A 20971-nucleotide genomic window follows, 5' to 3' on the forward strand; every position below is an offset into this window, starting at 1 on the left:
CAGGTGAGATCTCGTTGACTTGGAAATATATGATCAAATATCATTGTTTTTATCTCCACAAACAACATTGTAATTACCTCACTTAAACTGTAAATTTGGATTGTTTTGTCAGCTTTACATATGTGAAAAAAACATGAACTTTCTTCTATATATTGTTCTTGAATGTAACTTATTTGACTCTAGTCTTTGAAACTGGTTGTTGCATGCGAATTTCACCAGACCTGATGTTAAATCTGTGTTGATCCAGTGATCCAATTTTTATTTAGGCAAGCATAATAAATCTCTAATATGCTTTTTGCAGCACCCTTACCAAAGTTGCCAGAAAGGAAGCATTGTGTCCCCAATAAGCTAAACTTCAAGGGAATGATTCTCACTTTCTGATTGACACTTTTGCGTTGGGTTTTATTTGCACTGGAGAACAATCCCATGCACACTAACAATTAACCTGACTATCACATCCTCTAAGGATCAGTGTAACCATAACCCTTTTAACACCTTTGACTTACTCAACCTTTAAGTTAACATCTTACTTCTATTTAATTCACATGTTGAATGTGTGCAAAAGGGTCATAAAAGTGTCGTTCTTCACAGATAATAACATTACAAAAAACATTTCATGCTGAATCAAAAAGATGAAATGAAAAAGAGGACAGCAGGAGACTTCTTTTGAACAAACTGTTGAATAAATCCAAAGGTTGTTTTTTTTAATCATGTAAATGCTCCTATTAATCTATTCCTATAGCAGTAATTCAATGTAACAGGTGCATATATATACAGTAAATATAGCTGTCAGTTTCATCTGTAAAGATCATTAAAACATTCAGTTATTTTTTTACTTTTATTAATCCAAATGTCACAGTTTTATTTATGATGCATCTTTAACAGGTTGTCATTTTCATATCCTACATTTTTCTATTATATTCGAAAACATGTTATTTGTATTTAGTGCTAAGTATTTTTACAGTTAATAGTGTGTTCCTTTTCCTGGCTTTTTATTATATGAATATGTAACAATAAGGATGTATGGATGTATTAAATAGAGCACTCACATTGAGTGCTGATACAGCATTGTGTTTATTTTTTTTATTATTCAGCATTGTAAGTGTTTTGTTTTTTGTGTGTATATTAAAATGTGATTCTTATATATGAAAATAATAAAATATGATTTTCATATACATTCACATGTATACATTTTAATGATGCCAGGTTAAATTTTTGAATTTCTCTTCATTTATCTCCCTGCATGTTTATTTCCAATTAACCCTTTACCTAATGTCTCTGTTATATTTATTCACTGTGGATTTATTTAGTAAGAATTTTACTTGCTAGTTATCAAGACAGGAACAAAGCTCTTCTCTGCTCTCCACTCTTTTCTGCTCCTCAGCAGGACCGATATTGGCACATTTGGCACGAGGGCTCAAGGACTTTAAATTTATGCAGAGGGGACAATGCAGAGCAGAGTTCATACTTATTACATACATCATACACATAGCCTACTTTATGCTAACAAGGCTGAATTAAGGATAACCCAAAGCACACACAAAGCAAATATTTAAACTACAGAATAAACAGATATAAAAATAATGCATGATGCAAACAGAGCATTAGCTATTTGTTACATTTATACTTAAAGCATAAAGCTGGTCATTTTAATTTTTTTATCATGGACCCATGTTTCAATCAAACTGACTGCATTCAAAAATCTCATGAATTATATCATAGCTACTTATATCCATTAGGGATGAAACGATATATCTCCAGACAGTTCTATCGCGATACAAAAATGTGAAGATTTAAATCAGTGAGAAGAAAAATTAATTGTGATGCTCTTTATAAACAGCAGAGGGCGCTATATCCTTTTGACTTTGCTTGTTCAACATCCTACATCGCTATTGTCAATAGCTGTATCAAGGCGCAAAGATTTCAGCTTAATTTTTACAAAGAAAAGGAAAAATGCAATATTTTTCAGTTATAATTTGTGTTTAATTTCATTTGGTAAAAAAAAATTTAAAAAATTGGAGAAAATCCTTTTGTGAACCCACTATTGTGAAATGTATCAAATAGTGAGTTGAGTGTATCGTTACATCCATTGGTGGAAAGTAGCTACAGTAAGTACATTTATTCAACTACTGTATGTTTTTTATTACAATTTGTATTACTCATTTTTATGATATATGCAACTTTCTACTTTTATTCCAATACATTTCAGAGTAAAATATACTTTTCTGTTATTAATAATAATAATACGACACCCACTGCAGCCACTTTTCTGCATTATAATTTCTTTTACTTTTGATAATGTACAGTAGTGAAGGATCTGAATAGTTCTTCCACCCCTCGCTTATGTCTTACTTACTCACAACTCCTTAATAGTCTTATTCTTTTCTAATATATTAATGTTAACATGTAAATGTATAAATTTATCGTTTGCATCATGGCAACATTAACTATTTATTTATTTACTATTTGATTTGAATATTTTCAGTTTCCTACTACAGAGTGAGCAATTAACATGTCCCTGAAGATGTGATATTTTGATTTGTTTTGATTGTACTTCAGTCCCGAGTAAGAGTTACAGCAAATGAAGCTCAGCATAAGTTCAATTAGGAAGACCCTCTCATTATACCTCATTCATTCCCAATTCCCTCACTCTCCATCAGCTATGGGCGTTTACTCTTTCCATTAATCCAATCAGACTCAGCCAAAATCTCCACCAGCCAATCATGTTCCTGCTGTCTCACTTTAAAACTGTTCTCCTCTCTGCTGCTTTCAGCTGTCATTTCAGTGTGAAATCGCTGCGACCCTCCTCCAACCCATTCACCTCCAGTTTGTCATATTCAGTGCCCAGGTTGAGCTCATCAGAAGTCCACTCTAGACTCCATCAGGGGGTTTCCTATACTAATCACGGCTTCACCAACCCCTTCAAATACCAAAGATTTTCATTGTGCACATATCAATTAAATATTTTTTTAAGTCTCTCCTGATTGAAGTATGTTTGTAGAGAAGCAATTTGGAGCTGAAACAACTGGTCTGATTTAAAACGATTGACAGAATAAGGTCCAGGCCCACAGTGGGTGACGTGATGTTTGAAGACTTGAAGGATGATACATTTGATTGGCCCCATTCCAAACATACACCTACAAAATGACTGCTAGAAATTAGACAGTGCTGGCCTACATCAGTGCGTACCAAAGTAGAAACTAGTGGAGGAGGGACTCGCAAGTCACCTCTGAATGCAGAAAACCCTACAGCAGCTGCCCACGGCTGCTAACGCTCTGCCCAATAAGGTGACTGCTCAGTCCACACCTACAGAGAAACACACATTTACCCTGGCTAATCATGTTGACTTCTTACTGTATATCATATTCTTACAATGTATTTTAACTCTCTTGCTACACATACTTACATTATGTCTTGCCATGTGTGCCAACAACATAGCACGACATATATAAAATAAATGGTTCTTATTCGGTGCAAATGAAAGAAATAGGATGAGTGTGAGAGAGAGACGGAGAGAAAGACAAATAGAAACTTTAGAGGAGACCTTTCAATCAATACTTCTATTATCAAGTGTATCTTTCGCAAAATTGTACTCCTATAGATTTCTTTGTAAGTGTTACCTAATCCTACACTTTTGTATTTCTTCCAGGGATAGCAATGTCAATCTGTCCAGCAGTCATCAGTTGATCCACCACTTTGGTCAAAATAAAATATCTCAATAAATCTTGGATGGATTACAAAAAGTGGTTCAGACATGAATTTCTACTTCAGGATTAATTGTTATCACTTTGGTCTTCTGATCTGAACACCTTAGCTGTACGTCTACTTTTTGTTTTTAGTGCTAATTGGCAAATGTTAGCAACAAGATAAACTCAGATAACATGGTCAAGTGGTTCTCAACATTTTTGGTGTGAAAGACCGCAAAACAAAGCCGTGGACCGGTATCTGATAAGATGTAGTCTTTACTGTAGATTTCGCATTTACACGGATTCAGGTTGATGGCAGACAGTAGAAGGGAAAAACAAACACGACAGTAAAACAAAACAGGCATGCCATATGTGTGACATATGTTGCTATAGTTATGTTGTATTGTTTACAAAGAATGGCATTCAAATATATTAAATGAAATTAATTTCATGTATATTATTTAATGTAATTTATTAGCATCTGGTTGTCCAGATTGCCCATGTTTCCGCCTTGTGTTTGGGAGCTAAATTCTGTAGTGAAGGACGGCAAAAAATGGTGTCTACCAAGACCGGTGTTTTCTGCAGGCCTCACCTAACTGTACCATCCTGCTCTCACCCACTAACATGACATCCGGTTTGCCGTCTGCCGGAACTACTGGTCCATCATCTGGCCCACAAGACAATTTCATAAAGGTCCCCTCATATTTAGAATTTAAAAATGTATTTTTCTAAACCTGAAATAAAGGCTGAACTGAAGCACAGCCACCTTCAAGAGAGGTGAATCATTTTGTGGATTTCAATGTGACTTCTCCCCATCTCCTCTGCAAGGAGAATGCTACTGTTCTCAAGGAATATAATCCCAAGTGGCATTAGGCCTTTCTTGACTAAACGTGTAAAATAATAGGTATTATAAATACATCAGGCGAGGAAAGAGAAAATGGAGTTTCTTAACTTTGGAGTGTATATAGTTGATATTTATTGTTGAAAAAAAGTTTTGTTCATGCTCAGCACTAAAAAGGAAGCTGGTAAGAAGGAAGTGGCACTCAGGCAGTGTGAGTTTAATGCCCCTGATCTAATGTGTAACACCAATCACCAACCAGCATCACCATCCTAAAGCTCCAGTAAAAGCAGATTTGGCAAGGAAAACTTTACTCCCTTGCTGTGGCAAAAAACCAGAAGGGACTGAACATGCTGTACTGTGGGCAGGTTTACAAGCATAAGCTGCTAGGGCTAGCAGGCTAACAATAGCACGCCACAAGCTAAAATTATTATCCCTGTTTTTTACACTTTATTATCTTTACCTTCTGTCTCTGCCCTTGCACGGACTGCTAGATATACAGAATCCCTCCGATTTTTCACAAACAATTCTCACTTTCTGAACAAGTAGTCAAATCTGCCCTGTGTCTTAAACTGCATGAGTGAACAAAGGTGGGAAGTTGAACATTAAGAAATTGAGGCTCAGGAGACAGTTTTTCGATTTGAAAGTGGCTTGGTAGAGCATGAGAACGCTGGCCCCAGCTTTGAGAATCATAGCTAAATGAAACTTTAACAAATTTGATTCTGACTCAAGGCACTATAGGGTAAATATTATTCAAACTTATCAGAAATGTAGGTTTTAGGTTATTCTGGTTCAGGAGTCACAGTAGCAGTTTTCTGATACTACCTCTACATTAAGCTGACTAACAAACATTTTATTTACAGGCCCTCAAAAGGATCTTTTTCCGTTGATGTTTGCCAAAAAGACTGGTTGACATCAACTTTAATGTTGTCAAGCAATAAAACCTGTTAATGTCCAAGAGCTTACATAACTAAACCAGCATATTCCCTAAAATGATGAAGTGTTCCTTTAAGCAGACTCTTGAAGATGATCCTATATGGTGCTATTCCCATTTCACACATACGCTAAATCGACCTCTTCACAGCCGCTACACTCACAGTTAATCCAGATCAACCAGAACACTTAATGAATGTACACCAGATGATAACTTCCATACCAGCTTATCTGATGTGTTAAACTAGAGTCCTGTACTTTCATAAATGTCCAGCTAAAGCTTATCCAAGAGCAAAAAATAATGGCCTTTCAGCAAAGGTTGGTGAGATTTGTGAATTTAACTTCAGTTAAAGTTAAGGCGCAACTGAAAGTCAGAAAAATTAGTCTACTGGACTGCAGTATATGTACTAATTAATCCTTTATCAACCAAACTGGTTTGTATGTGAAAATGTGTAAAGACATTCTCAGTGTACTGATGTACAATAGATAGCTGCTAGATCTTTGAGAAAACTGTACACAGACAAAGAAGCCATTATGTGAAGGTGCCTCACAATGTCACAATGGTTTTCAGACACAGGTGATTGTCTGAGAAGGGTCAACCTACAACTTGTTCTGTGATCAGATTGGGTCGGAGCTTGACTTCCCTCCTAAGACCCCAGTTCTGTGAGCCAGTGGTGTTTAAGCTAATCTGACTGTGCCAGATGTTACACAGAACCATTTGGGAAGTTGCCATTGGAAACTGTTTCAAAAAGTACTCTGCATATGATTGGATGACTAATCTGTCCAAACTTCAGATCAATGAACTATATAAAGTAGTCAAACTCTGTCGGTCGGGAGCAAGGTGAAAAAATATTTTCATTAAGAAAAGCCTTCAGGGCTGTTCTTTGCTCTTCTTTCAATGAAGAAATATTCTCCATTTCTGATGCTAGCAGCATCTACACTAACCTTTATGTGCCATTGCTGCTTAACAAACAGTCCTGCCAACAAGAAGCAAATACCTTTCTTGAAGTACATATCATACAGGTGAATCGGTTGAATATGGGCACTTTCTAATTGATGATAACTGTATATAAAAAAAACTGTTGGCTATTGTTTCCCACTTTATAAGAACATTACGAGTCTTGCTGAGAACGGTTTAACTTCTGTAAATGTTCAGCACAGATATTTTACACATGAGTATGTATTTAAAACTGCTACTCACTACTGCTACTCACTACTAGCAACCACTTGGCTCAACAGTATATTTCTTATAAATAAGAAATTACAATATATGCAATACCTGCATCAGAGGGGCCTGAGGGGGGGATGCTTTTGGATTTGGACCCACAGGTCAAATTAAGTCTGACAAATAAAACGTATTGAAGCATATTAAAATGGAAGGCCTGCTCCAATGATTTAGTAGCTTAGTGCACTTCCAAAAAGTTGGAGGATCAAATCAAATCAAATCAAAACAATTAATTGATCATCAAAAAAGTTGCAGATTAATTTAATATAATTATATAGAATTAATTTAATTGTTGTAGCTCTAATGAAATAGTGATGAACCTATAAAGTTCATCAGTCACCTGAATCTGCAGCTTTAAATGTTATATATAGAGAATTCACTTGCCACTAAAAGTTGCACTTACATGTCAGACTAATACAATGGGCACTACGGATCATCATAAAACAGACGTCAAACTGGACAGAAACAAAAAAAAAATCACCAAACAGCCAATTTTCAAACAAAGCTTCTTTGGTTGAAATAAACTGTTAATTTAAAATAGGCTACAATGGCTGCAATGTAACGTTAGATAATTCTTAGGGACAAAGAGTCCAACAAAATTAGGCAAAGGATCCCTACAGCAATAGACTTTTTGTTTAACTAGAATCAGCCATAATATTTCTATCACAAAAATTGTTATTTTACCGCCATTTAACGTCACTCAAAGTGGACAGAAACAAAATAAAACTCACCAAACCCATCTTTGTTAGTCTTTCCACTGTTCCAACAATCACCAACTTTAAATCATTAATTCACCGATGTAGATATGAAAACCAGCAGATTTATTTGCTCTTCTCAGTTGTACATGGAAGGGCTCACATGCATTAGCATACACATGCAGCTAGACTGGTTTTGTAAATAAAGCACAGAGAAGATGTGATATCAACACAGGCAAAGTGAGTGTGACGTCATTCTCTGCTCAGGACGCCATGACGCCACAATATCTTTACACAGCAAATAGTTGTTTGCTGTCATAGGCTGATGTTTCCAATCTCATATATATAATCTCTTCTTCGATCTTTTTTTTTCCTCTGTGAGGTCCGCCACTTCACTGTTTTAGTTCACTCACGCTGCTCTCATAGCCCACAGCAGGCATTTAGCCACTAGGGAGACATACGGACATCAAAAGATGGTGGAGACCAAAAACCGAGCTAAAAGTAGAGTGGATACTGGACTCACATGTGCCACGTGGGCAGAAACACAACTCTAAATGAATGATAAATGTAGCTTCTGCATATGTAAACAAGCAATTGTTTGCTAACAAGTTTGCTACATCAACTTAAAAGTTGATAATATGTCAGGCAGACAATGCGACAACCATCTGGCCAGATGTACAGAGATGTGAAAATAAGACACAGACAGTCTGAGCATTTTAGACAGGTATACATACCTGTGCCTTTAAATGTGGTAACAACACTTAGCATGACCTAGTTTGCTTGAAGCTCAATGAACTCTTTGACCTTCTGAGCTTTGGTGCTTGAACGGTTGTTCATAGCCTTTGATCTTCTGACTCTGAGCAGAAACAAAAACCAAAACAACCTGATGCTACACTTCTTGTTCAAATAAACATTGTAAAGCCCATCTCATATTCTTGAATATGAATGAACAGCACTTGTTTTTACCTTCTTTTCTGTCATATGAAATACATAATTGGATCACATGTCATGCTCTATCATGTGTCTGCGTCTCTGTGAAACCCTAAAAAAAAACAGATCATTCATCGTGTGCGTTGATCATTCCAGTGTATCCAAGGGATACCGCCGACAAAGCATAATTATATTAATGGAAACCAGTATTAACACTTCATCCAGGTAATGATATATGCTGCTATTCTTTGCAAAGCTTTTGGATAAAGCAAGGTCAGTGCTCAACAGATTGTGTCTGAGGCACAATCTGGGTCCTTTAGGTTAATAATAGAGATGGAAAACAGAGATGTCGTAGAGGAATCTCCCATACACACAACACTCATTAAAGATCAGGACAGGTTAACGAGGAAGGCTTTGCGTATGGCTGACGTCATTGTGATCCTGATCAAAACCCCTGGTGTACAACTCATTTGTCATTGAGGCAATAAGAGGACTGCCATCCTGAAAGGCTCTCCATCTCAGAGGATTTGAGGAAGATTAGACGGTTCTCAGGAGTAACTCCTTTGTTGTATTTGTGAATTAACTGTCAAGGGTGTTTTCCTGTGTCCTCATTCATTTCTAATACTTTTCTGTTGAGCATTTTTTTCACATATTAGTTTATTTAAGTTCTGCTGAGAAAAATGTCACAAAATTAAACAATACAAAAAACAAATAAAATGATATGCACTTCCATCCAGACCAATTTTCTGCAGTAGCCAAAGCTAGTTGGTTCACAGGTATCGATAAAATGTGTTTTACAAGGGGAGTATTGCCTAAATTTAACAACAAAAGAATTGCAGCCCACAACAGTACGTGACAACCAAAATATCTCACTCTGACCTGAATTCATGTTGGAATTTCTATTATTTTGTCTTGTGGTCATACACCTAAATAAATAAAAAAAAGTGGCTAACTGGCAACTGTATTTTCCAAGCACTTTGAATGTCCTGGTATCATATAAAACAATTTATATTGTATATTGGTTCTTTCTTCTTTTAACATAAGTTTGATGGGAAGAGTGCTACAGTGTGGTCAAATCAACATTAACTTCAACACAGAGAGCACAGAGAGACAACTTGTGGTTGCAGTTGAGCAAGTTTTACTACTTTGCTACTCAATGTCACAGTTTCATTTAAGAAGGAAGAGAGATAGATAGATAGATAGAACGAAAAGAGTGGTGGTACAAGACCATGAGGTGCACTGAAGATGTGAAATTTGGCACACAATGTAAAACCGCAGTAATCAATATTATTTTATTAATAATTGATTCACAAAGTCTGTTATCATCAACCCTAGAAAGACACCTGTTTTCAGCAAAACAGCATTGAAAATCCCTCTGTGTGCTTCCTGCCCAATAATAAAAAACAACTGAGAGACAACCCATCCAAGAGATACAATGTCTGTTCTCGGTGTCCTGTCTTGGACTGCCATACACCTGTTTTTTTTGCCATCCACTCTAGCCTGTACAAACTTTGTCACAGGTGATATGTCCCAGAGACATGTCGCGCTGAGGACAGTCTATCCTGCCCCCAAGTGGCAAAAAAATCTATGAATACAATATGCGGGACATGATTTGCAGCAGGATGCATTGTACCATTCATATACTGTATGTTGGCTTCAATTTTGAATTGTAATAAAGCAAAATAAAAATCACCTGCAACCTTCAGCAATATACATACTCGGGCTGTCCTCAATACCCTTTATTGGACTCCAGAGCTGGTAGTAATCAACAGCAGATATTTGAAGCTTTGGCAGGGAAGGGGGGAGACTTTTTTACACCATCTGCAATCGACCCCTGACTCTCCTATACAGCCTACTTACAACCACAACATGATCTCAAACTCAAACCCCGGATTTGGGCCAACTGGCTGGTATTGTCAGGGCCACTACAAAAAAGCACAATATTCTGTATTTTCAATTATGTAATATTTCAAACACTAACATCATACTTAAAAAAAAGACGGTTTCTATACATTTTTATAGCATAATTATATAACATTGTTGTTGTTCGCAGTCAAACATTATTTCGTGCCAAATAAATTACAGTTTTAAAATTATAATTGTCTTTTTATTTTAAATTGATATGTATCAACTACAATTATATTTTTTATATATTTTTGACATCATGTCACAGGCCGGAGGGAGGGGTATAGAGGTACGGAAATTGCCCCTGGGCTGTTAGTTTGGCACCACCGCTCTACAGAGAAACACGGAGAGAGACTCCTCCTCCACACACACCTCACCTACTGTTGTTTTTTGGGCAACTTTGACTAAGAAAGTGCGAGAGAGAAACAGAAAAAAACGTGCAGCGATGTGCAAATATCTGAACCTCAAAATGGAAAACCAAATACCTTCCCAACAAACGAATATCCAAATATTCGTCCAGCCCTAATACATAGGTTCACTTCACAAAATGTTAGTGTAACTCAATGGATGCACAATTACTATTAACTGCGTCCAAAAACAACTACGCTATAACATTGTTAACTATAAAAGGTTTTTTCAACTTTGCTTACTCTGTAGAAGGCATGAGAGCATATTATGTGTAAAGTGAAATCAATATGCTACAAAAATGTTGCTGCAGACCACAGTGTCACTTTGAAGATCTACAGTATGTACACAAGGTGAAGCCAGATGTTGCACTATTGTGGTTTATAATAGAAAGGCCACAACAACCCCCAATGCATTATACTTCCTTCTTTCAATTCAATAGATCAGGTATAAACAGATGAATAACTTATGAATGTTTAAAACCTATATTGTCTCTTTTATTGGCACATTACTAGCTTGCATTACTGCCCTCTGCAGTCACCACAAATATGTTTCCCTTCTCATGCTCGTGCCAACAACTTATACAAACAACACTACAGCACAAATAGTGTTCAAAAACTCTGCAAGGTCCCTTTAACCACATAGGTGTCATTGCAAAAGCCTCGGCTGAAAATGTACATATTTGTACTAAAGTCTTCTAATACGCACCATCAAAATACAGTCATTAATACAGTTCTTTTTGGTGTATCAATTTATGTAACTTTTGAACAGCACTGAAAAGGAAGGCTGAAATGAAATATAAATTTAGGATGAGAAAGAAATAAAAGACCCTCCCGTGCTCTCCCAAAAAAGTCAGACTATGCTTGCTTCAACCAAAGGAAAAGTTAGAACCCCCTCCCCCTTTTCCATATAACCCCTTAGCATGCAGCACAGTTTGTTGTAGATATGTAATACTTGGTACACATGCTGATCATACAGGCCTATGCTTTAAGATTGCCAACGTGTATCTTCTACGGTACACCTTTACTTTTGCTGAAGGGACTCATCCAAAAAAGGTAAAGTTATATATTTTCAGTTTGCACAAAAAGGTCAAATCATGACACAATCGATCAAATCTTAGTTTAGAAAAAACCTAATTCACAAAGATCTGCCAGGCTTATACTAATATGTTGTAATATTGCTGTACAACAAATAATCCAGTACCCACAATGCTTTGCAAGGCATTCAAGGAACATAGTGAACATTTATCTTCATGCTGTAGGCTGCTCATTGCTGGCAGCACATTTGTACTTGATATTAGTTCTCTCTCCTCTTGGATTACATTCCTGTCCCCTGTCTGTGCAACAAACTTCACCTAATAGCTCAGACACAGCACTGAATATATGACCATATCTTCTATAATATGTATTCCTGTGGGGTTGGGCATTAGTGTGTGGCGCTCACAAGTGACTTTACTTTATGCTATTTTTATGTAATAGTTCTCTAACAGCCTATCATATTCTCACTGGGACTTAAAAGTGTGTTGACGGCACACACAGATACTCAGTGGTGAGTTTATGGCGACCTTATTGCACTTTATGGTATTTGTTTTAATCTCTTGAGGCATCACCATAACATTCTTACAGGCCCTTAATGCTGTGCCGCGTCTGCGCTGCTCAATAGTGAGTTTCCAGTGACCTTATCGCACTTTATGGCATTTTTTATGTCCCGTAACAGCCTCTCACTGTGTTCGACTGGTTTAAGTGGTCTCAAAACCGACGGTCTGATATTCTCGACCACAAACACGGGGATATGATGGCCATTACGTAACGCAATTTACGGAATACCCCACGGGCCAATTAAACGGATAACGATATACGGATAACATTTTCAGTAATCTGCTCGCCTTGCATAACAGCGGGCTCTGGATGCGCTGCGTGGACAGATGCGCAGGCTGGCGATATCGGTAATGGATTGTAAACACGGGCTGCCTATAGGCCTCGGCTGCCTCAGATATTATTCTGATGGAGAAGAGCCACCTTCTCTCCCCGCCACCTGCAGAATGCGCAAGTCTATAACAGCCCACTGCAGCCCCGTAGCCTCTTGATTTATTGCACTGCACAACACAGATAGCGAGCGGGCTTTAGCAGAGATCTTTGCAAAAAATAAATAAAATAAATGTATGCAACGACAACACAGACAGCAGAAAAAGCAGTTTGGCGTTAAAAAAAAAAAAAAAAAAAGGCAGTGAAAATTATGCATAGTGTGGCCTAGAAATAAATAACAGACGGTGACAGCCCTCAGTATTGATTTAGATGAAGATGCACAGCAGAGATTCAGTCATTCCGCTCAAATGGTGCTTACCTCCAGCGTTCGTATCTCTTTCTGTGTCAAGTCGTTGGATGTGGCACATTTGGTCCGTAAACCCTCCAAACTAGAAATGCTTATGTCTATCATATTTTGCACCAACTCGCACTGCTGCAAGGCTTTCTGCAAACTAAGATGCTGCTCCTCGCTTTTTGTCATCTCCTCGTTCATAGTTTTGCGAGCAGTAGTCGTTATTTTCCCGTTGCACTTTTCAAAAAAAAAAAAAAATTAAATAAACCAAAACAACAACAACAACAACAAAATAATAATTCAGAAAAGAAACGTGGAGAAGCCCACGGAGCAGAGCAACCTGCAAAACGCCATGAAACGAGATGCTGTGGGTTTACAGACGGGGTTTGAGCCGTGAGAGAGTCGACTCCATTGCAACAACAGTCCTCGTAGTTCCTGCTGTTTCATCAAGGTGTCTCTGGTTGTAGGCTAAATCAAACACAATATGAAGATACCGAGCCGGACTACGCGGTTTGCCACAGCATCCATTGGGTGCCCCTTCGTTTCAAATGGATGTTTTAAAAAAAGAAGAGAAGCTGTTCAGCGCATCATAAGCAGACGTATCGGAGGGGAAAGCCTGGCGGTTTTAAAGGTGCTGATGTGTGGATTGGATGCAGGTACTCCCTGTCTCCCTTGGCAGCAGCTGCATCCCGGTTTGCTCCCACCACACCGACATGTTTCCTGTCAATCAAACCCACAGCAACAGCAACAGCATCGCATCGCCCAGGCACCGCCGTGAGGGGCCGCTCTCGCGAGATGATAGCGCTGAGTGCAGTGGGCTGCGCTGCTTTGACCAGTCTCCAGGCCTGTGTGTGTGTGTGTGTGTGTGTGAGAGAGAGAGAGATACACAACTGACACTTTTCACATGTTTTGGAGGAAAGATGTACGGTCATCATCGTTTTTACACACACCCTAGATGTGTGCACTGCCATACAGGACACCTACACACATGCCTACACTCACCTACAGCCTACACACACACTATTTCTATACAGTGTGTTATAGTGGGTTTCAATCGGTCTCTTTTCCCTTCTCTTTACTGTGATTTGTGCATTTATGGTACTTTTTCTTTAATTTATTGACAGCATTTTTAAGCCTTGAGAGTCTCATCATATTAGGACGAATTTAAACTTTACCTCACTTAACCTTTTTAGAGATGTTTTTAGAGACTTCCTTTTATTATTATTCCTTTTAATTTATTTGATGACTTAAGTTATTTCATTTGAGTCAGATCAATAATAAAACACATAATCAACTATTAAATTATGATGTATTATTACAGATTAAGATTTAATTACTGTATTGATCCCCAGGGACAAATGACCCAGTAGTCACTTGTGCTGTATAAACTAATTAAAATTAGCTTCACCCTTACCAGTTAAAACATTAAAGTGATAATGCAATAATGCAGTTCTGGTTAATGAGTACTTTTACTTTAAGTAAATGCAAGTCTTCTACCTGTAGCAGAGTATTCTGTTGTATTGCACTTGTACGTCTTTTAGATCTGAGTATGTCTTCCTTTTTTGTCTGCAGCTTTAAGGTGAAATAATAATTCAAATGCAGGCTTGTCATGTGTTCTGAAATTAAATGAATGAAATGCTGGTACATGACATATGTACTGCATAGAAATAAGCATATTTGATTATCATCACAGTATTGTTTGAAAAAAAAAAATATTGCCCACATAATTTACATAGAAAGTCAGTGGAGAAAATATTAATTCAAATGGCTCGAAGCAAAATCAGGTTCAAATGAGCTTTAGATTATGAGAGAATTGCGTGTCCTGCTGTATGTAAGCATCAGACACGGGACAATAGTTGTAAGAAGAATTGCAATATAAGAAAGACCACGTTGGAGTAAAGGTGAGTAAAGTTCAGAGGAGAATTTATGGGATTTATTTCCTTAAATTGTAAGAAAATTGTAAAGTAAAAATCTGACCCATGTGTAGAATTTTAAGGCCTTTTTACTTTTTTTTAATTGTTGGATCAAGTATAAACATCATAACTAGCCTACTTGACCATAACAGTGATGAAGTTACTTGTAAAGGACTATATAAAAAAATATATATATTCTAAAAGTCTTATGGGCTTAACTGAATTGTGACAATTTGCTCTCTTCAGACCATTGGTGGGAGAAATCCCAGCAGAGGGGGGTCTGAACTGTACACAGCAATGTCATCTCTCATGAGGCAGAGGAGAACACTAGTGGGAAATTTGTATGACATTTTCTCTGTCACCTGCAGAGACTTCAGCCAGCATTGGGTCCAGCCCAGCTGAAAAGACTGGCTAACAGAGAGAGACATAGAACAGCATATTGAACTCATTCTTGGTTTTAATCATTTTAATTTTATATAAAATGTTTTCAAGAACGCATTTGTTCCAGAAATTATTATTAATATTTACAAAATGCACTAAAATAGCCTATGATCAAGCAGCATGGTGTATGCTCACATTTCATATCTTTCACACACTTTTTACTGTGGCTTACCATGTCATCGAGGCCCCGCCCACAGGAGCCGACAAAGCGATCCCATTGGTTGTACGCCGTGACGTTTGACGCATGTTTTGTAGTGCCGCGCGCCAAACACTGCCACTAACAGTGGAAGTGCTAAAAACTCTTAAAGTATTTAACCCGGTTTGGAGCTAAATTCACAGATAGAGAACACATGGCTTCTACAAACAAAGCACCCTTACAGACCAGAAATTTACCTTGGTGAGTTAAAAGTCGTCGTTTATCACAAATTAGTTAAAATAGTTAGTGCTAGCTAGCTAACATGCCTACTATGGACTCAAGCTAGCAGCTCGCCTCATTATTAGATGCCTGTCCTCTATTCAGGCTCCTTTTCTGGGCTTTTTGTTTTCAAATAACGCTAGATATTCCTCATACTTGTAAAACGAACATTTAATGTGAAGCAGTGTCAGCTTCTCTTTATTTCGGCACATATAATAGCTGGTTATTCCATCAAGCATCGCCGTTTTGCCACTTGAACCAGCTGGCTCATATGAAGTGCTGCAGGGTCTGCAGACGATGAAGTGGACATTTGTTTGATATATATTAGTGCATGGTGCAAATTATAGATGCCGAATTGAAAAGTGGCACCCAACAATTTGAAGTCTGCAACGTGAGTCACAGGTTATAGCATACGTACCCAAACAGATTAGTAACAGGTTTTAAAGTAGAGAAATTTGAATGAAGTTCCTTCTGTAGTTTACACCAGATTACAAGTTGGTAATAGGTTATGTTATTTTGAGTTAGTCCTGTACTTACAGTAACAGTCTTTTAGCAAAAGAAAAGTGTTTAATATTGATAACAATATTGATGGAAGATCTATTTCTGCTCCATATTTCAGGGTTGAAAAATACAGACCACAGAAACTTGATGATCTGATCTCACATAAAGATATTCTAAGCACCAGTAAGTATGTGGGCTATATGTATTATGCTTATTCTTAAAGCATCTGCACAACAGGGTTCATCAGTAACACCTTCCACTAAAGGATTATAAATCTGCTGTCCCATTTATTTTTCATGTTTTATTACATTTAATTATTACTACCAAACAGTACATAAATATGAATTACAAAGTCATAACATATTTGTTTTTATTAAACTCGTAAACCTTTGCTGCTGTCTGTCAGTGTGGTTGTCTCTTGTCTTTGTTTGCTATAATTGTACTGTAAGATTTAATAAAGATACGAAAGCCACAGCTTTCAAAACTTTCCTCATGTTTTTAATTAATAGTACTGTTCAACTGTTTTTCATGTCTTTAGTCCAGAGGTTTATTAGTGAGGACAAGCTCCCCCATCTCTTGTTCTATGGCCCCCCTGGAACAGGCAAAACCTCCACCATCCTCGCCTGCGCCAGGCAGCTGTACAAGGACAGAGAGTTCAACTCTATGGTGTTGGAGGTACGCTACAACTCCTCGTTTGACCCATTTGGTTTATTAGCTTTTCTGTATCTTTGCTCCTGAGATCTTCAGTAGTTCGGGACTTTGTGGCTCTTTGATTTGAATATTTGACTGATTTTGTTGTGCAGCTAAACGCATCAGATGACAGAGGTATTGATGTAGTACGAGGTCCCGTTCTAAGTTTTGCCAGCACCAGGACCATCTTCAAGTAAGACGAACAAAATCCAGCTACTACACCTGTCACATATCTTCTGTTCAGAAATGAATGTTCTTTATGCTCTTCCCTTTATTTGCAACACATAACTACAGGGTGAATTATTTAAACTGCTCCCTTTTTGTCCATCCCTCTTGTCCTCCAGGAAGGGCTTCAAGTTGGTGATACTGGATGAGGCTGATGCCATGACCCAAGATGCCCAGAATGCATTGCGGCGAGGTAAAGCCATCTGTTCTGCCGGGCGTTGCCCACTGTGAGCCACACGCCTCACTGAGCAGCCAGACAATTTGGCTTCTGGTGAATTACAGTGTATCTGCTTGTACACCTTGAAATTCATTTTAAACCGAAAACCTGTCTTTAAGATTTGGTTTTAACTATTGATTAAGCTTAACTGGAACATTTAACTACTGTTTTTTTTTATTTTTATTTTTTTTATTACATGTGTTTGTGTCATCATAGTAGGGCTGCAACTAACAATTGTTTTCATTATAGATTAATCTGCCAATTATTTTCACGATTAATTATTTGTCAAAAAAAATTGTTAATTGCAGTTTCCCAGAAAAAAAGTCTATTGTGCCATTAGCAAATTATGTGGTCTAATTTAGTGTTTAAATTCAGCTGCTTCAGGGGCAGGGGGAGCAATGACATTTCCTAATCCAAGAGTTTACAACTTTTCTACAGATTATTACTAAAACCATAGAAGTTATAGAAAAAGTAAAAAACAGTCTTGTCTACAAAAGACCACACATGCATGCAGTATTTATATAACTAAATTTTATTATATATATATATATATATATATAAGTAACATTTTAGATGCAGCATTGTATCTTTCACGTTTCTTTGTTACACCAACTTCTGACTTGTGCTTTCTTCTCCTCTCGCTGTCTCAGTGATTGAGAAGTACACAGAAAACACTCGATTCTGTCTGATCTGCAACTACCTGTCCAAGATCATCCCGGCCCTGCAGTCTCGCTGCACCAGGTTTCGCTTCGGCCCGCTGTCCCCGGACCAGATGATCCCTCGGCTGGAGCATGTAGTCCAGCAGGAGAGGTGTGTGTTAGTGTGAAGGGTAAAAGTTTGAATAATGTTTCTACACCCACAAAACTAGTGAGACCATCTGCAAGACATTGTCAGTACTTGTTGGCCTTTACACTGTTATGCTCCATTATGTCATTATGCTACCAGTTTGGGTTTCACAGGAAACGTGTTGTTATTTTTTTAGCACAAAAAAGGAATTACTTAAAGGCACAAAAAAAGGGAAGGAGCTGTTTATCTAACCCTTTGGACATATTTCTCCAAACTTGAGTTTTCTTACTGTGACAAATAAAAAAAAAATGACATCCTCTTTGTAACAGCAATTAATATAGTTCATGGGAAAGAATTTAAATTTAAGGTTATATCAGAGGCAGTAGCATGAAATCAAATCATATCACAGTTTGACAGTAATACATTTATGTTCCAGTAGGACACACACAGTTTAGCTTTACATTGATCTGACAGATTTCATCTTTTTGTGGCAGCCTTGACGTAAGTCCAGATGGAATGAAGGCCCTTGTGACCTTAGCATCAGGTGATATGAGAAGATCGCTCAACATACTGCAGGTGCGACCAACCTCTTGACCACCGTGCCTTGTAGCATTCTGTCACTGTTCTGTTAAGAGTTTTCATTCATATTGTGTTTTGAAACAGCTAAAAAAACAAATACATGACACTTATTAAATATAATTATAGAAGGGTACTAACTGTATTCCACCTCTGTTTTCAGAGCACCAGTATGGCGTACGAGAAGGTCACGGAGGACACCGTGTACACCTGCACAGGTCACCCCCTCCGCTCGGACATAGCCAACATCCTCGACTGGTCGCTCAACAAAGACTTCAACACAGCTTACAAGCGTATCCTTTACCTCGTCTTGTCATCCAGGATAACTCACTCAGGAAGCTTCACTATAGAATAACGAGTGCATATTTCTGTTTATATAACCAACAAGCTTTTTATCCATCTTGTGAAACCACTTAACACCAGTTCTGTTTGTGTTATTTTAACTCCTTAACGCCTTCTTCACAGAAATCCTTGAGCTCAAGACTTTGAAAGGTTTGGCACTGCATGATATCCTCACTGAGGTTCATCTGCTCATACACAGAGGTAAGATTTGGGACACTGCAGATGGCAGCACGTGTAAAGATTTAATCAGCAAATTAAAATAAATAACTTATTTTGTTTAAAGTTTTATGCTGGCATGTTCAATTTGTGTTAACCAATGTAAAATAAGAGTTTTCACCATTAGAACTATTACTTGAGCTGTGGTTGGTATGGTCTGTACTTGTAGGTTAAGTCTCACTGCTCTCTAAGGAGGGTTCAGGTATTTAATATTTCTCCATTTCGATGCTGTTTAGCTCTTTTGTTGCTCAATGCTCTCTATGTGTGAGTGGTTTCTGTGTTGACTGTCACACAACTAAACAATGTCTAACAGGAGAACCAACACATCTGTGTTAGACACATCTTCATTTTGATTTAAACAACTTAAATACGAATACCTTCACTTTCATATTAACGTTGGTTGTGTATTATTGTTACTAAAGTTTTAATTTCCCCTTGTTTCATTGATGGGTTGGTATCTGTTGACCTTTTTGCCACTTTCTGTAGTTAGGTACTAGACAAGTATCTGAATTATTTTTTTCTTTTTCCCCTACAAGTGGACTTCCCTCCAGCTATTCGGATCGGTCTGCTCATCAAGTTGGCTGACATCGAGTAAGTGAGCTCATTCGTGCCTCCTCTCCATAAACAAATATTAACAGGAAGGCTCAGCTTACATTGCATACAAGTAATTCAGAATAACACATTGACACCATGAAGGCATCCAGATGTTTGGAAATGTTGCTTCTTGACTTACCATGCATCATCTCCTCAGACACAGGCTCGCCTCAGGAACCGATGAGAAGATCCAGCTGAGCTCCATGGTGGCAGCTTTCCAGGCAGTGAGAGACCTCGTGGTCAGCGAGGCCTCATAGATACAGTAACTGCTGTAGCCCACAACGAATCCCGCCTCCTGACTTTGTCACCAACACTTTAGTGGCTACCATCACTTGTGCTTGTACCACAATGACAATAAAGCTAGAATTTGTGATATTTTTGCAAGAATCTATTTTTCCTCTACAAGAGAAATAGGTCTTACCTTTCCTACCAAACAACAGTTTGGCCAAAATCTTCCCCTCCCTGTGGCTGTGGTGTGCAATGATGCCATGGATAGCTGAGAATAGGTAGGTTTTCTTTTCAGCCAAACAGGTGATTTTACTGATCAGTACACTCTCTTTATAAGTCAGTGAAATCACTTGAGTTTGTTTATTTAGAGAGAAAACAGAAGCCCTTGAGTATCCATTGCATGATTGCCCACCACTGCTCCACAGAGTCGGTGTAGAGTGCAGACACAAACGCTCGCAGCTATCTGAGTCACTCACATCTGCATACAAGCTGAGCAAAATGAAAGGCAGACATTTGTAACTCTAGTTACCAAAAAAGACCTGTCCTTTGGGCACTTAAAATATGGACTGTAAATTTAGTTGCCAGTGTAGGAACTTGCTGTCCCCAGTTCATCCATTAAAAATCTATGATGAGGTAAAAAATATTGAAGAAATGTTGTAATGTTAGAAAACACCATACACGTGAACATGTGTTTGAATCTGTTTAATAAAACTACTTTCTATAAGTCCAGTCTTTGTTATATTAACAATTAACATGTGCTGATACAGTAGTAGTGCATGTCCTGTTTTGTAATGACAGACAGGAATTAGAAACATATACATTTGATATTTACACAATAAATTAGGAGTATAAAATTGTGATATTCAAGTCAAGCATTTGAACATTGAGTTTATG

The 20971-nt window shown here is 37.7% G+C and overlaps 2 protein-coding genes across 2 annotated transcripts in view; one reads left to right on the forward strand and one right to left on the reverse strand.

Moving 5' to 3' along the window:
- ksr2 (kinase suppressor of ras 2) overlaps positions 1 to 13218 on the reverse strand; it is an 82669-nt gene extending 69451 nt beyond the window's left edge. Inside the window, exon 1 of the mRNA XM_035658860.1 lies at positions 12961 to 13218. Coding sequence (XP_035514753.1) covers positions 12961 to 13134 — 174 coding nt within the window. The 5' untranslated portion in view covers positions 13135 to 13218. The remainder of the gene's footprint in view (positions 1 to 12960) is intronic.
- A 2311-nt stretch (positions 13219 to 15529) lies between these two features.
- On the forward strand, positions 15530 to 20784 carry rfc5 (replication factor C (activator 1) 5). Its single transcript, XM_035658862.1, has 11 exons — positions 15530 to 15684; positions 16322 to 16386; positions 16742 to 16878; positions 17007 to 17086; positions 17238 to 17311; positions 17986 to 18145; positions 18616 to 18697; positions 18861 to 18990; positions 19163 to 19240; positions 19792 to 19846; positions 20007 to 20784. Exons 1-11 carry the CDS (start codon positions 15638 to 15640, stop codon positions 20104 to 20106), a joined length of 1008 nt encoding a protein of 335 aa, XP_035514755.1. The 5' UTR covers positions 15530 to 15637; the 3' UTR covers positions 20107 to 20784.
- Positions 20785 to 20971: the final 187 nt, after the last annotated feature.

This window comes from Morone saxatilis, unplaced genomic scaffold, assembly GCF_004916995.1.
Source record: "Morone saxatilis isolate NCDOM2014 unplaced genomic scaffold, NCSU_SB_2.0 Contig16, whole genome shotgun sequence".
Lineage (NCBI taxonomy): Eukaryota > Metazoa > Chordata > Actinopteri > Moronidae > Morone > Morone saxatilis.